This window comes from Culex quinquefasciatus, chromosome 2 (assembly GCF_015732765.1).
Source record: "Culex quinquefasciatus strain JHB chromosome 2, VPISU_Cqui_1.0_pri_paternal, whole genome shotgun sequence".
Taxonomy (NCBI): Eukaryota; Metazoa; Arthropoda; class Insecta; order Diptera; family Culicidae; genus Culex; species Culex quinquefasciatus.
The window spans coordinates 88,468,970-88,485,232 of NC_051862.1; the positions used below are offsets into that span (position 1 = coordinate 88,468,970).

Consider the following 16,263-nt stretch of genomic DNA (forward strand, 5'->3'; position numbering starts at 1 on the left):
AGGGCACAATCATTTTGATGATAAATTGGTCTATGTCACAAGTGTGTATTGCGATATCCGGGAAATGGAAGCGAGTTTCCAAAATCGGGTTAAAGCATCTTGTAGTGTTTGTTAAGTATAGCAAAACGTCATCATTAACTCATTTTCGACCAAAATGGTCTATGTCACAAGATAGCACACAGCTGACGATGTGTTTTATTTTGTCTAATTTTTGACATTTTTTGCTGGAAAATGATCGCTTTTCGATCGGTTAGAGGAGATTTTTCTTTTTTACTGGTGACGAAGAACTGCGCGAGAGTTTCATTCTGCGATGCCGTAGATAAATTCCCTGGCTGATTCCTGGAGCTCTTCCTGGTCCAGGGAAAATATCGCTAATTCTAGCGAAGCTGATCCAACAAACAGAGAAGATTTTTACTTAACCAGGTTTTCAAACAAAATCAAACAATAAAGACAGCTTCTGGATGGATCAACCGCATCGACTCCATAAACAACTTCCATTCATAATTATAAAAAATTACGATCTCGCCATCAACTTTCTTAAGATTTCATGACTTCAATGCTAGGTCCTCAAAAGCCACACATTTATTATTCTTGAAAAAAAAACAATTAATGATCGATAACAATACTCTCTACTTTTGGCGAACAGTAAATTGGTTCCACTTTGACAGTTCAAAATTGAGGCCGTTTTGCGAACCACTATTCAGCACCCAGGTTCAAAGTACCTAGAGAAACTGTTTTAAACATAGTTTGAGAAGTTTCAATAGTTAGTTAACAATAATTTTGAAACAATTGAGAAAAGCATTAATGTGTTTTATTTTTCAGTAAATTTATATTTGGATGTCTAATCTTTTTAACAGCAGACGTGTCATAACATAAGATAGCACACAAGTGACGAGTGATATTTGATTTATTTATTTATTCGTCAAACATACGTAGACTACATGATCGTTGCTTAGTTTCTAATTACAAGGGGGGAGCATCTATCTTTGATTGTAAAACTGTTTTTTCATGGTGGATTTTGTCATTGTGAAATCGATTATGTTATTATATTTGTTATAAGTTTCCATCATTCTATTCATGGGCCCGTGTTTAGCGTAGTCAGTTCTGTGAAAATGCAATGCGAATGGCTCACGTGCTCTCAATACGCGTGTGGGTTCATAGAAATTTAATGTTTGTAACAACTCTGGAGAATTAATTCGGTTTGCAATTAGATCATTTACGAACGAAAGAGAAGCGAATTCACGACGCTTTACAAGTGTTTCTAAGCTTATTAACATACAGCGTGCAATATACGAAGGAAGGGGAAACACTGTCCACCCTAGTTTACGAAGAGCAAATAGTAAAAATTGTTTTTGCACTGATTCAATACGGGTTTCGTGTGTTTTGATGTGTGGACTCCACACGACGCTACAATAGATCCGCTATACGCCTAGCTGTTGAAAACTAATTCTATTTAATTTTGTATATTTTTAAAAGATTAAATTTTTAATTTTTTATCTTGTTTTATTAAGTACTGGCAACTGGGGAAAATCAAGGCAAATGTAATCATCAGCTGTTGAGGTAACTTTTTTCACAATGCTTTGATATTTTTTTTATTGATTTCTCTTAAAACAGGATTAACCACAAAATAAGTACACCGGGATAAATTTTGAAATTTAGTTGGCTTCCTTCTATGGCTTCCTCGATCAAATGCGTTCACCACTTTGATCTGGAAGTGTCCATCGTGATCGTGATTCCCGATCGCCGACATATCTTATACTTCAAACGCACAAAACAACATAATAGAGTCGTTCCAGACAGCATGACTGGGCGAAAAGTTCTAGAGCCGACCTATAAGTACCGCCTCGCATCGTGAGTTGGAGACGACAATCGGAACAAAAAATCGACTTCCACAAAAAACGACGTCCCTCCTACTACCCCTCCCCCCTTTTAGAGAGGAGGTCCGAAACCATATGATTACACTAAGCGGCGGCGGCGGCGTGGAATAACAAAGGCGACCTGGGCCCAGGTATTTATACCAATTTGGCCAAAAAGGTGCTACCACCTTGAATCTAAAGTAGGTGCTTGTTTCGGCATGGTCCGTTTTTTTTTTTTGCGTGTTTCCGTTCCCGATGGTCAGTCAGTCACATTACGGACCCGAAAGGTCATGATAACAATGATCTGATGTCGCGGTGGTGTTTTTCGGGGGCACTAATGATATAGTTTAGTTTGGGATTTCTTTTTATTGGTGGATGCTGTGATTTTGGACTCTATTGTTTGGTGGGTGGAATTGATTTGCTCACGTTGATTTGTAATTTTTGAATGGTTTTTCAGTGAACCTACAATTATTGGAACAATAGAATGAATGACAGTCGTTAATAGTCGATTGATCTGTATTGTTAGTTTGGAACTCAAGGTTTTCTGTGATTTACATTATCATGTCTAATGGGGTTTTGAAAAATTAAAAAAAAAATCGTTAATGGGCTCAAAACTGGAAAAGAAAAAACGCACTGACTTTACGGATTAAATCCTATTAAAATTCCAAAGTCAAAGCACCAGGTTCTTTCGCAACCAAACAAGCTCATATTTGGGACTCGGGCTCAGTACACGTAGGGTAGAGTAGTCATCAATGAGATACGGGGAACAATGATAAAATGGCTCTCACAAGACGTATTTTCAACCAATCAGGATCATATTTGGGGAAAAGGTGTGTCTACTAGATACACGTCTGTCATAATAGTGGCTTTGGTTATGGACGCTCCCTTGCAAAGTTATTCATACATGTTTGATTCTGGGGTGTAAAAGTAAATTATGACTAAAAATTACATTTTCGTTCATAGGCTGCCATTAACACAAAAACAAATGTTTCTCGAAATTTCTTTCGTCATTTCACAGGACATGAGTTGGGCTACAATGTCCTTTTATTAGGTTTGACCAATATTTAGAATATACCCAGAATCCAGGGCTGTCTCATTGTTCCCCACTCTTTTCGGCCCATGGGTAACAATGAGACACTTTGATTTTTCTTCATTAAACTTTTCAAAATCTATGGAAATCATGAATTGGAAGTGATTTTTGGCATATTTATTGAGTTTGAACTTCATTTCACCAAAAATATAAAGTTATTTGGTAAAATATATGGATTTTACGAAATTTAAATACTTTTTAGTATAACTTTTTTTTTTATTAAAAGTTTCATGTTGGCAAAATTGCTCTAAAATGTTCAAGGCAAGTCACCTGCAATGGAACAATACAAAAACATGATGATTTGCTAGAAAAATGTTGATTTTCGTAGAGTGTCTCATTGTTCCCCAAGTGTCTCATTGTTCCTGCCAAGTGCGTCTACAATGAGACAGTTGAATAACTCTGGCTATAGAGGTCGGATCGATCTCATATTTTGGTCAATGTTAGAACACATTAAAAGAAAGAAAATGCAACAAAAAGCTTATTAAAACATGCTGATTTAGAAATTAGAAAAATCGTTGAAAATTGAAAACCAAAAGTGTCTCATTGATGACTACCCTACTAGCGTGTCCCAAAAAAAAACACGAAGTCGAGGAATTCAATGTGCTCAGTTCTCAAATGATAGAAAATCATGTTAGAAACAACTCTCTCATACATAAAAACTTTCGGAAAAATTGTTTACCACGTTCCCTGGGCATTTTTTTGAAAAAAGTCAGTTTTTTCGACAATTTCACAAAATCTGCTTAGAAAAAATGGAAAATTTTAAAATTTCAAATAGCCAATACCATTAAATGATGGTCTGTGGTCCAATAAACAAGTTAATGTATCGATTTGGCCTTTTAAAACCTTGTTTTTACTTTCCCGGTAGCTTTTATGTCGAAAAATACGAGTTTTTGCTTTTTTTTTCAATCTTTTCCTCGGTATTGAACACAAAATTTCCTCATATGTGAAAATACATGCATCTTGTAGGAAATTTTCCGCCGAAGATTTTCGTCTAAGCAACTTTGAAGTTTCATCAACTCTGAGCTGAGATATTCCAGTTTTTGTGAAGAAAGAATATTGAATATTTGAAAATGTTGATATTAATCATCATTGGCATACAATATTAAGGATAATTTAAGCCTAATTTGAAGTGCGGCTGTATCGCATCTGTTTTTAAACATGATTGGTTCATCCTTCAATACTAAGGGCCACCTGGTTTTGTTTTCTCATGGCACACTACGTGCTAAATCAATGAATTACTTTGAGTTTGATCGGCTACTCAGTCTGGGCAAAGTGAAACGCTGTTTATGCTGTGTCCGACGTTTCGGCGCTGATTGGCGCCTTCTTCAGGGGGAACTATTAATTAATAATTTATTGTTAGAAACACATATTAGAGGACTTATTACAGAAAACCATACATAGCTTGACGTTTCTTGTTAGCTAACAAGAAACGTCAAGCTATGTATGGTTTTCTGTAATAAGTCCTCTAATATGTGTTTCTAACAATAAATTATTAATTAATAGTTCCCCCTGAAGAAGGCGCCAATCAGCGCCGAAACGTCGGACACAGCATAAACAGCGTTTCACTTTGCCCAGACTGAGTAGCCGATCAAACTCAAAATAATAACAACAGTCGAACTCTCATCAATTATATCAATGAATTACTTTTAGCAAATAACTCATATTTAGAGCATTTTGCATTTAAACCAATCGATGCACGTTTGCTGTGTTTCCATGGCTACAAATAAACAAATAACAAATATAAGGTTCAATTGTACGCATTTCCGTGATCTGAACCACAACGTAACGTTTACACTCCCTTCTTATAACTCCTGTTGATAAATCCGATGTTCAGGTAAATTAAAAATATCACTAATATTTGGAATTTATTCTATAGGGATCCATCCATTAATCACGTAGACATTTTTTTAAATCTCAGCTCCCTCCCCTTCTCATGGTCAATTGTCCATAAAAAAAACTTTTTTGGATGGAGCGTGGACAATTGCCAACCCCGTATAATCGAACCATATATTTCGATGCCTCTGTGCTCTTGTACTAAGCTTACTGGTTTTCCTATCTAGATAGCATAAGAGAGCACAGATTCATCGATTTGTTATTTGTTTATTTGTAGCCATGGAAACACAGCAAACGTGCATCGATTGGTTTAAATGCAAAATGCTCTAAATATGAGTTATTTGCTAAAAGTAATTCATTGATTTAGCACGTAGTGTGCCATGAGAAAACAAAACCAGGTGGCCCTTAGTATTGAAGGATGAACCAATCATGTTTAAAAACAGATGCGATACAGCCGCACTTCAAATTAGGCTTAAATTATCCTTAATATTGTATGCCAATGATGATTAATATCAACATTTTCAAATATTCAATATTCTTTCTTCACAAAAACTGGAATATCTTAGCTCAGAGTTGATGAAACTTCAAAGTTGCTTAGACGAAAATCTTCGGCGGAAAATTTCCTACAAGATGCATGTATTTTCACATATGAGGAAATTTTTGTGTTCAATACCGAGGGAAAAGATTGAAAAAAAAGTAAAGCAAAAACTCGTATTTTTCGACATAAAAGCTACCGGGAAAGTAAAAACAAGGTTTTAAAAGGCCAAATCGATACATTAACTTGTTTATTGGACCACAGACCATCATTTAATGGTATAGGCTATTTGAAATTTTAAAATTTTCCATTTTTTCTAAGCAGATTTTGTGAAATTGTCGAAAAAACTGACTTTTTTCAAAAAAATGCCCAGGGAACGTGGTAAACAATTTTTCCGAAAGTTTTTATGTATGAGAGAGTTGTTTCTAACATGATTTTCTATCATTTGAGAACTGAGCACATTGAATTCCTCGACTTCGTGTTTTTTTGGGACACGCTACTACCCTACCCTACTGTCCCATTACTACATCTTAACATCACATCTTGAGTTTTTTTGAATAGGTCCTATAAACATATGAAAGACAATAGAGCAATTCTAGCATAGCATAGCATAGCATTGGTGTCTACCCGTAGCTGCTACTTCGTTATTGACCAGGACCCCCAAACATTGCTCCGTGGACCACAGATGAAAAGTAGGAACCAATCATCACCCCTTCGCAATTTTCAATGGTCCCTATCATGCTGATCAATACCGACGCCGGCCACGACCAGAGGTAAGACACGGGGAAGTGGATGGGAATGTTAGTCCGATACTTGAGTGATGGGACCGCCAAATCGACTGCGTCTCCGACAAAGTATCACATGAGTTTTGAGGGGTTAGTAAGATGGGTATGAGGTCAGGATTCACTGTGGTAGGTGATGCGACCATGAGCAATTTGTTTATCGGTTGAAATTTTAAAAATCTTAGGCAGCCGGCTGCGGAAAGATACCTATCTAGGGATTTAAATATAGTATTAATTCGACCGCGATTCTCCAGAAATTCTCCGTCGGCGTCCCTTCCGATCAACGGTGATGTAGGAAGGGCTTCATTTATTGAAATGATTATTGAAATGATAGAAAGGGCTTTATCCAGCAATACGACTCAATGAAAGACAATAGAGCAATTCTCTACCAAAACTGGAATTGGATTTTATTTGTATTTTTTTATTTGACTCAAACTTTGTGGGGGTTCCCTATGACCAAATATGCTATTTTGTGTCATTGGTTCATCCATACAAGTCTCCATACAATTTTGGCTGCTGTCCATTCAAAAATGGTTTGAAAATATTCAAACAGCTGTAACTTTTGAGTGAATTTTCTGATCAATTTGGTGTCTTTGGCAAAGTTGTAGGTATTGTTGAGGACTTTTGAGAAAAAAATAGGTACACGGAAAAAAATATTTGCAGATTTTTTGATCAACTTTTTTTTTTACAAAAAGTCAATTTCCCAAAATAGGTATTTTTTGATTTTCGAGATTTTTTGATATGTTTTCGGGGACAAAAATCCGCAACTTTTGAGCCATAGAGAAACATGGTCCAAAAATCTGCCGCCGAGTTATGAATTTTTGAAAAAATAGTGATTTTTGGAAAAAAAATCGAAGTTTCATGCAAAAACAAGTATGACATTATTTTTTAATGCAAAATTGAATTTGCAATCAAAAAGTACTTTACAGATTTTTTGATAACGGGCTCCGTATTCAAGATATAGCTACCGAAAATTTGATTTCAGCGTAATATTTGCAGTTTTTCGATTTTTAAAAATAGTGACCATGAGTGACCATTTCTAAAAATATATTTTTTGAAAAGTTCAGAAAATTTGCTATAAAATTGTCCAAAAGACATTAAAGATTGGAACTCGGGTTGCTGAGACAGAGCCGCTTTAAGAACAAGAAACACGAAAATTGAAGTTTTCTAAATCTCACCAAAACAACCCACCATTCAATACGCCCCACCCCAATTCAAGATATTTTTTTCGAAAAGATCGGAAAATTCACGAATGTTTCATGTATTAACATTGTAAATCGGACCATTAGTTGCTGATATATCGTCATTAGAAAATGATGGGTTGTTTTGTGAGATTTAGAAAACTTCAATTTTCGTGTTTCTTGTTCTTAAAGCGGCTCTATCTCAGCAACCCGGGGCCAATCTTTAATGTCTCTTGGACAATTTTATAGCAAATTTTCTGAACTTTTCAAAAAAAATATTTTTAGAAATGGTCACTCATGGTCACTATTTTTAAAAATCGAAAAACTGCAAATATTACGCTGAAATCAAACTTTCGGTAGCTATATCTTGAATACGGAGCCCGTTATCAAAAAATCTGTAAAGAACTTTTCGATTGCCAATTCAATTTTGCATTAAAAAATAACTTCAAACTAGTTTTTGCATTAAACTTCGATTTTTTTTTTCCAAAAATCACTATTTTTTCAAAAATTCATAACTCGGCGGCAGATTTTTGGATCATGTTTCTCTATGGCTCAAAAGTTGCGGATTTTTATACAAAAAATAAAAAAATACAAAAAATAAAAAATGGTCGAAATTGGCCGATTTCGTAGAGGGTTGCTCAATAGTTTATAGGTCTTTTTAAAAAAAAACTTTGGACATATTACATCAACAGGAACGATTTTGAAAAATTAAATGATTCTGGAATCAAAAATCATCTTCGCGCTTTTCTTAGTAGGCCGCCTAAAATGGATTTTCTAAACTTTTCGATTTTGACAGTTAACTAAACGAATAATCATTCAATCCGTTTCATATTTAATTTAAAATGCCTAAACATAATTTATCACGTCGATACGATCGATCACTTGCAGCAAGAAACGATAAATGGGACAGTAAGTAAAATTGAAAAATTGAAAGCTCGTGTGAAATCCTTTAAATAGTACCCACTTTTAGAGCTATTTTGTGACCTTTTTTGGTCCCCATTCGAAACCAAAGCGCGTCGAGTCAACACTCGAAGTGGCTTTGTATCTTACTGCGCTGAAAGTACTGATACTGAAAGTGAAGATGATGACGTCTCAATCGAGCTGTAAGTATAGAAGAGTTAATTTTAAATCAAGTTCAAGCCTAAAAAATCATGTCCCAGAAGCGCAACTTCCGTATCGTCTTCCAAAGTCCCACTACCCCCGACGGACCCTCAACCTTCCCGACCCAGGTGCCACCCCTGTCGGTCTTGCGCCAAAAGCTTCCGCTTCCGGTACCAGCGGCGCAACCACGAAGTCGTCCACTCCGCCGAACGGCCCTGGCCCTGCAACTGTGGCAAGTGCTTCAAGTCGGCCCTGGCCCTGCACATGCACCGCAAGCGAACCGGCCACCACAACTGGACGGTGAGCTGTCCCCGGTGTGGCCAGTGCTTCGCCAAGACCAGCGACATGAAGCGCCATAATGCGAGCGCTTGTGCCAAGTTTCAGGCCAAGAAGGGGGTTTAGAAACTGATGTAGCATGAGATACTTGTTGCAAATAAAATCAATCAATATTACATTTATTTTTCAGACGATATGAGCTTGATTGGACGAACAGATTTTTTTTTCTTTTTTTTTCAAAAAGATACAATTATTCAAAAATTACGATTATTCTAAGGTTTGTATGGGACTTTGGATAATCAAATCACGAACAAAATTTATTTTCGTTTTTTTCAGGTTCTTGTTATACTATCTATTAAATAACAAAATGCATTTTTTCAATATTTCGTCCTCTCCATATTGACCGCCATCTTGGATTTAAAATTCTAAATCGCTTTAGCGTAGTTTAGGGGTCACACACTAGCTCGGCAATCAAAAATAAGGATTTTTTTCGAGGCCTTCGGATAATCGTGTCTGAATTGTATGAAGCACTCTGGAATCTAGTCAGCCCCAGCAAAACCAAATGGTGACTTTGAAGGTCTGTACACATAAGTGACAATCAACAAAATTAATTGAATTTAATCTTGAATTATTACAGTCAAAACTTGTCTCTTCTTTTTAGAGCGTCCAATTTCCCGGGAAACGGGAAATTTTCAGCCAATTTCCCGGGAAATCCCGGAAAAAAATTACTCCAAGCAACCCAATGTTTTCAAATATTTGAAGCTAGCTTTGAATATATTTTTGCATTTTTTGAGAACAAACAATAGAAAGTAATTTTTTAATGATATTTTTTTGTATTATTATGCAACATGATTTAAATTATACAATAAATTAACATCATTCCACAAAAGTCTTCTATTTTTTCACATTTAACCATCTAACACCTGTAGTTGCTTCAGTGCTCCATAATTCTTTTATTTCTTTAGTACTAGGTATTCAACTAATTGAATTAATTCTTTTTGCACAAATTCGATTTTCATCTCATTTGATCATGGTAAACAAAAACGTAAAAAAATCTCAATTTTAATTTGGAGGCAAGATGTTAATACTGTTTTGATGAAATAACATCAATCTGTTAAAAGTTTACCTAATTGTAATAATTTAATACTCATTATACAATATCTATTCCCAGTTGCTTCAAAAATTTATATTAACAGAAATAATTCTGATATCATAATTTCTGATAATCTGATTAATTTTATACAAACCAAACAATACATTTAATTGAACAAAATCATATTGAGTTTGTTCATTTATTATTTTTTCAGAGCATTTTTAAAAAATAGTTCCAAAAATTTAAGAAAATGTATGCTTCCACAATTTCGAATTTCGGGAATTCCCGGGAAATTTACAAGTTTCCCGGGAAACGGGAAATATTTTTTTTCGGGAAATCCCGGGAATTCCCGGGATTTTTTTTCCCGGGACGGGAAATTGGGCGCTCTACTTCTTTTGCATCCAACCATATTTTTTCGAAATTTTTAAGACTTTTCTGGATAATTTAAGAGCTCAAAATATTCACTTTTACTCTTGAAAAAATGGTACAAATGGTACAAATACCCTCCCCCCTCTTCTTAAAATAGGTCAAAAAAAAAAGTTGGTAAAAGTTATATTTTTCAAAAAACTTAAAAATTCAAATGAAAATACAAATGCAATCAGCTGAAATCAATTTAAAATGAACTGAACTAGTGTAAAATGCTTTTTAAAACCACTTTTGCATTCAAATGTCAAAACTATGGCTTGTTATTTAAATTTTCATGTATATTTTTCTCGACCCTCCCCCCTTGCAAAAAGAAGATGTTTTCAAAACGAGTTGGTATTGAAAGGTATTAATTTTCCATTTTGTTAATTTTGGTAGTGAAAAGTAGCATTTCGTCACTCGAGCTCGAGAATGACAGGAAAAGTAAAATATTTGCATCGGCCTTCTGGGCAAAAAATATTTTCATTTTTTTTTATCAAGACTAACATTTCAAAAGGGAAAAAAAATCAAATTGATTTAAAAATTCATAATTTGGTCAAAGATTTTATGATAATTCTGGAAATTTCTGAAAAGTTGGCATTTGATGTCCTCTATAACATATCAGATAATGAAAAAAATTAAAAATAGTGTTTTTTTTTGCAAATCAAGTTTTAGTGACAAAAAAGGAAATTAAAAATCACCAAGATTTGTTTTACCGTGTATCACATTTATCCAGTATAGTCCTTATCCATACCTACAACTTTGCCGAAGACAACAAATTGATCAAAAAATTCCTTCAAAAAATACATTTTTTTTTATTTTAATACATCATTTTTGTATGGACAGCTGCCAAATTTGAATGGAAAATTATATGGACAAACAAATGATGCAAAATGGCTTTTTTGAGCATACCGAAGGCACCAAAAAAGTTTCAGTCGGATTAAAAAATACCAAAATTAAAATCAAAGAAAAAAGACCAATCTCGTAGAGAATTGCTCTAGAGCTTTCTGCCCTTGTACAAAGTTGCTCAGAATGGCGTTCCCTTCAATTGTTCTGAAGACACTGAAGTGCTATCTCATCATACCGCTAAAATTTGAACCACCCTAATGTCCACCATACGATAACAAAAGTGACTTTTGTTTTTTTCGTCAGGATAGGTTTAAAACAATAAAAATCTTTTTAAATAAATGCTGAATTCAATCGACATCCAAAAATCAAATAAATTTCCATTTTTTTTTATTCTGTGAAAATTTTAACTAGGAATTTCGACGTTTTTGTAAGTGAAAAAGCTCAATAATAATTCTATAATATACATAAAACAGTTAGATTAAAATATGTTGAACTTTTTTTTTAAACAGCACGATTAATCATTTAAAAAATAGGTTCATATAGTTTTGAATTCAATCGACATCCCAAAAATCAAATAAATTTCCATTTTTTTTATTCTGTGAAAATTTTAACAGATTAAAATATGTTAATTTTTTTTAAAACAGCACGATTAAACATTTAAAAAATAGGTTCAATTAATGAAATATAGTTTCTATTTAAAAAAATGCTTTAACAGTATTAAATGTTTGTTGATTATAAAATTTTCAATGAAAATTTTAAAATTCTGATTCCATTTTGCACTAACAATCACAATATTTACCGCAAGAACTTGGCCTAAATTGTTCAAAAAAAAGAAAAAAGTTTGCTTCATAGAACAATATTTTACAAAGTCCATGTTTCTATTTCCGCCACTCTATACCTTAACCAATGTTTTCAAAACAGCCGTAAACTCATCACCAGCCAACCCAAAACAAGACAAAACTGTCTCATGCGCGCATGCTCAACATTCGATGTTCATCCTCCCACACCCAACCACCTTCTTTCATTCCATCACATGCCTCGCAACTCCCAAATTTTCCTGCTGTCAGTGTCAAAATAAAGTCAAAATCCGTGCATCGTCCGACCGCATCTCATTCAGTGCTAGTTTCGTGGACTTTCGGTTCGATTTTCGATTCGAACTTCCGTAATGCACTTCACCGTCGTCGTCGTCGTCGTGACCGGAAGGTGGAGCTGCGTTCGCCGTGGGTGTCCAAGTTGGGACGTTTAAGCCGCTAATCCGCCTGCTGCGACACGATTCGCGCAAAGAAATTGCATACTCTGCACCACACACATCCTTACGACGCGAAAGTCAGAGGTTGCTACGCTGGCACGCTAGTGAGAGTGTGATCTTCCGAGATTTTTTGAAGATTTTGTTTTCATCGGTTCTTTGAGTTTCGCATGTGAGTGTGCTTTCCTTCTAGAAGTGAATGTGTCGTTCCATTCATGTAGGAATAACCTGAATCGAGTTCATCATTCATCAAAGTAAACATTGAACAAACCCGGGACATCAACTGCAAACAAAAGCTAGAGTGTACTGTTGAGTTGTACGAGTTGGTTACTCAAATTAATCAGTATTGTGAAAGTTTGATCCCAGTGTGTGTGTGTGTTCGGGCGCGATTAGATAATGACGAGCATCGGTTGCCGTAGAAGTTAAGTATTTTACAAGTGTCATCCTCTCTCTCCTAACGCCGTTTGAAAGACTGATCCAAGCAAACCAAAAAAAAAAAAGAATCTCTTCCATTATTACTAAGTGTGCAAACAAAGCAAGCAAGTCGTGCTGTGCTGTGTTCATAGCCTACTAACTAACATCACGCGCAATATGTCTTCTGCAATGAACGGTGATTTAGCAGCGGGATCGTCGGGATCGACTCCCGCGAATCGCCTGTCAACCAGCAAGGAAGACTTACACGAATGGTGAGTAAAGTCGCTGCCGTTTCCCCGTAATCCGGTAGTAAACACATCATCACATCATCGTCGGTGTGATGAAGAGAGAAACGAAAGGGGGAGAGTGCGAATGAGCGAACCGTCAAGCTGACAGACGAAGGTTTGTTTTGGGTTAGATGAGGGATAGACTGGCGCACGGTGACCTGAGTTCTTATTGGAATTTATTCATTTCCAATTTTGTACACCCAAACAAATAACCTCAGACATCCAATAGAGTTATCTACGTGCGCATGTATTGCGTGTACGTACACGAAAAAGATTGAGGTTAAATTTTGTACCCACCAGCAAAACAAATGGGGTGCTAGTGTGCGTGAGCTCGGGCTTAGATAACTCTATGACTATGATCAACTGTCATTCAATGTCATATGTTCTGCCAATCCTGTAAGGGAATTTTGTTGGCTTTTCTGGGTGTATCCTGTTCCAACTCCAGTCCAGCGAGCTGGATCACTGTTTATAACTTATCCAATTGAATCCAATAAAAACGGACTGTTGTCAAACGATCGGGGTCCCTTTTTAGTTTGACAACCCTTTCACAAGGAGCCCACATACACTATCAAACGCTTGTTTGATAGTGTGCGTGAGCACCATGTAAAAAGTAAAAGTTCGTCACTTTTAAGTTAGTCAACTAAAAAGTGTCAATCGTATAAGTGTCAAACCACCAGGTGTTTAGTTTAGTTAGTCATTTTTTATGTGTGTACACCATTGTATCATTAACTGAGAACATGCACTTATTATGTGTCTTTCAACATTTTTTCTTCTTCTCGGCATTGACATTCTTTTCCTTATGTACTATTTTTTTGTCCCAGAGCTCAATAATGACTTTGAATGAGCCATTCATTTCGCGATATGATTTATTTCGCGCTTGCTTCGCTTATGTATTCGCACTCTCTTTGTATCTGTTCAATGTGTTAAACACAAAGATAAGCCCGACATTCCATTGATCCAGTAATGGGGGAATGCTTAAACACCTATAAGGTGAAACATGGTGTACAGTGTGTCACCACATTGCACTAGAATGCTCATGTTCACTTTGATCAGCTCATATTTGATAGTCACCGTACTCAACCGACTGTCGAGGGTTATGTTTGGCACGACCACTAACCGAGAAGAGTATTTGGTCTGTTGAGTAAACAAGACGCGCGTTCACTCTCTCTCGTGCGGTGGGTGACTTCTTTGGCACTCAGTAGGACTCACATTTTTGCTAGGAGAGTTTGGGTTTTTAGTGGGCTTTCAAAGTGTCTTACACTTAAGACATTTTATGCTTGGTATTGTTTTATAATCTTTTATGTAAATTGCTTTCATGTTTAAAAGAATTTCTTTCATATTTAAGTTTCACGGAGCGTGAAAAATGCTAGAATAACTTATAAAAACATTTTTTGAGCATCAAAGCTCAGTGATTTTTTAAGCTGAAAATATTGTAGTTTTCAGGGTGGACATCAAATCAAATCTTCAAAATTCGGGTGAATTTTGCAAGACTAAGGAAAAAGTAATAAATGTCAGAAAAGGCTGATACTGATGCGAACAAATTTCGGAACCATGTTTTGAATTGGAGTTGGCTCCATATGGAAAAGGGCTGATTTTCTAACATAGTATTTTTAAGCCAAAGTCATTCATTAGTTTTAATAAAATGAGTTTTCACAAAAAATTACGAGGAGAACTTTTTGCTGAACTGTACATTGAAATTTTATAAAATTCAAAATGATTTTTAACTAACTCAATAGTGCAAAAAGTGACAATAAATATATGGCATCAAATTTTGTTTCCAGTCTATTGCACTTCTATTTTTACTAAACTTTTGAGAAAAGTTGCAAAATAAAATAGAAAACGCAAACAAAAAACCAAAATACAATAATTACAATCGATTGTACTCATTTCCGAAAATGCGAAACTAAGGTATGTTTTTTATCACAGTTTCTTTTTTCGTTCATTTATTTCTAATTCAATGTTTTACTAACTCTATCAAATCTATTTCAATAATTGAGTTCCTTTCAAATATTAGAATTCAATTCAAGAATAAAAAAGTACGCTTTTAATTGAAAAGATATCAAATTCACTCTTTAAACTTAAAACATTTGGTATTTTTGTGTATTGATTTCCGAAAACCCTTGAATTTCACGGAATTTCGCGGAGATTGTGGAATTTTACGAATTTTACGTTGTCCGTGAAATCGTGAAAATTCTATAACCCTATTCATGGCCAAGATCTAGTCAATAATCAATATTTTTCATGTTGGTTCAAACCTAGATTCAAACACCAAATCAATCAGTTATGGAGAAAGACTTTTTTGGAATTTAAGAGATTTCATTTTTTATGTTTTTCAACAGGCTTTTTGGCTTATAACAGGGGTGACCAAAGTATGACCCGCATTTTGAATAATCATGTAAAATAGCCCGTTGATTACTTGTAAAGTGATTTTATACTTTTTAAAAATTAAGGTTTATTTTAATCTTTTTTATGCTAATCTTTTTTTAATTTTTGTTGATAAAAAACTAATGATTTATTAATATTTTGATCCCTATTTTAGGACATAGTTTCACATGTTTCAATGTGAGTGAACCTAGTAAATATTTATCAAGCATTTTTGGAATTCAAGCTTTTAGGATTAAGGCAAACTAAATGTTAAAATCGGAGGAATATGGGTGTTGCAATTATCTTAAAATACTTTTTTCGACCACCACAAAATATTTTTTGAAAAAACTTTAAAATATCCATACAAATTTAAGTACAATTAGCTGAAATCAATTAAAATGCATTCTTTTCCTAACATTTTGAGCATGTTCTGGTTTATTAAAAAATAATTTTAGTGAATTTTGGATGATAAATGTTTTTTTTGCTAAAATGATTTTTTGTGTTGAATGTTGTGTTGACAATAAGCTAAAAGAGCAATTCCATGCCAAATAGGGAATCGGTTGTACCCGACCCTCTCCGATTTCAATGAAACTTTGTAGACATGTTATCTTTCGCTTATATAAGCCATTTTTGTGTATATGGAGCCAGTTCCACTCGATAATGACATTTGAGAAGGGCGTAAGTGTTTTAAATATTTTTGTAATTCGGAATTTAAATATTTCTGTATTTCGAAGCCGTTGCATCGTATCAAAAAGTGGTCAAAGACAAACTTGTAGGAAATTTTACGGGCTTTTTGATAAAAATACACTGAAAGAAAAAAACACCCAACTTTTATGAGATTTTTTGATTTTTAAGTTTAAAAGTCAAATTTGAGGGGGAGCCCACGATTTTTTTTCGTTCAAAATTTTTGTGAAGATAGCCTAAGATGTTACAAAAAGACTCACGAAAAATGCA

At 34.8% G+C, this 16,263-nt stretch overlaps 1 protein-coding gene across 1 annotated transcript; it reads left to right on the forward strand.

Annotated features, from left to right (window-relative positions):
• Positions 1 to 8,082: 8,082 nt before the first annotated feature.
• Positions 8,083 to 8,807, forward strand: LOC6052445 (zinc finger protein 311). Its single transcript, XM_001868683.2, has 3 exons — positions 8,083 to 8,186; positions 8,248 to 8,380; positions 8,438 to 8,807. Exons 1-3 carry the CDS (start codon positions 8,120 to 8,122, stop codon positions 8,778 to 8,780), a joined length of 543 nt encoding a protein of 180 aa, XP_001868718.2. The 5' UTR covers positions 8,083 to 8,119; the 3' UTR covers positions 8,781 to 8,807.
• The last annotated feature ends 7,456 nt before the right edge of the window (positions 8,808 to 16,263 follow it).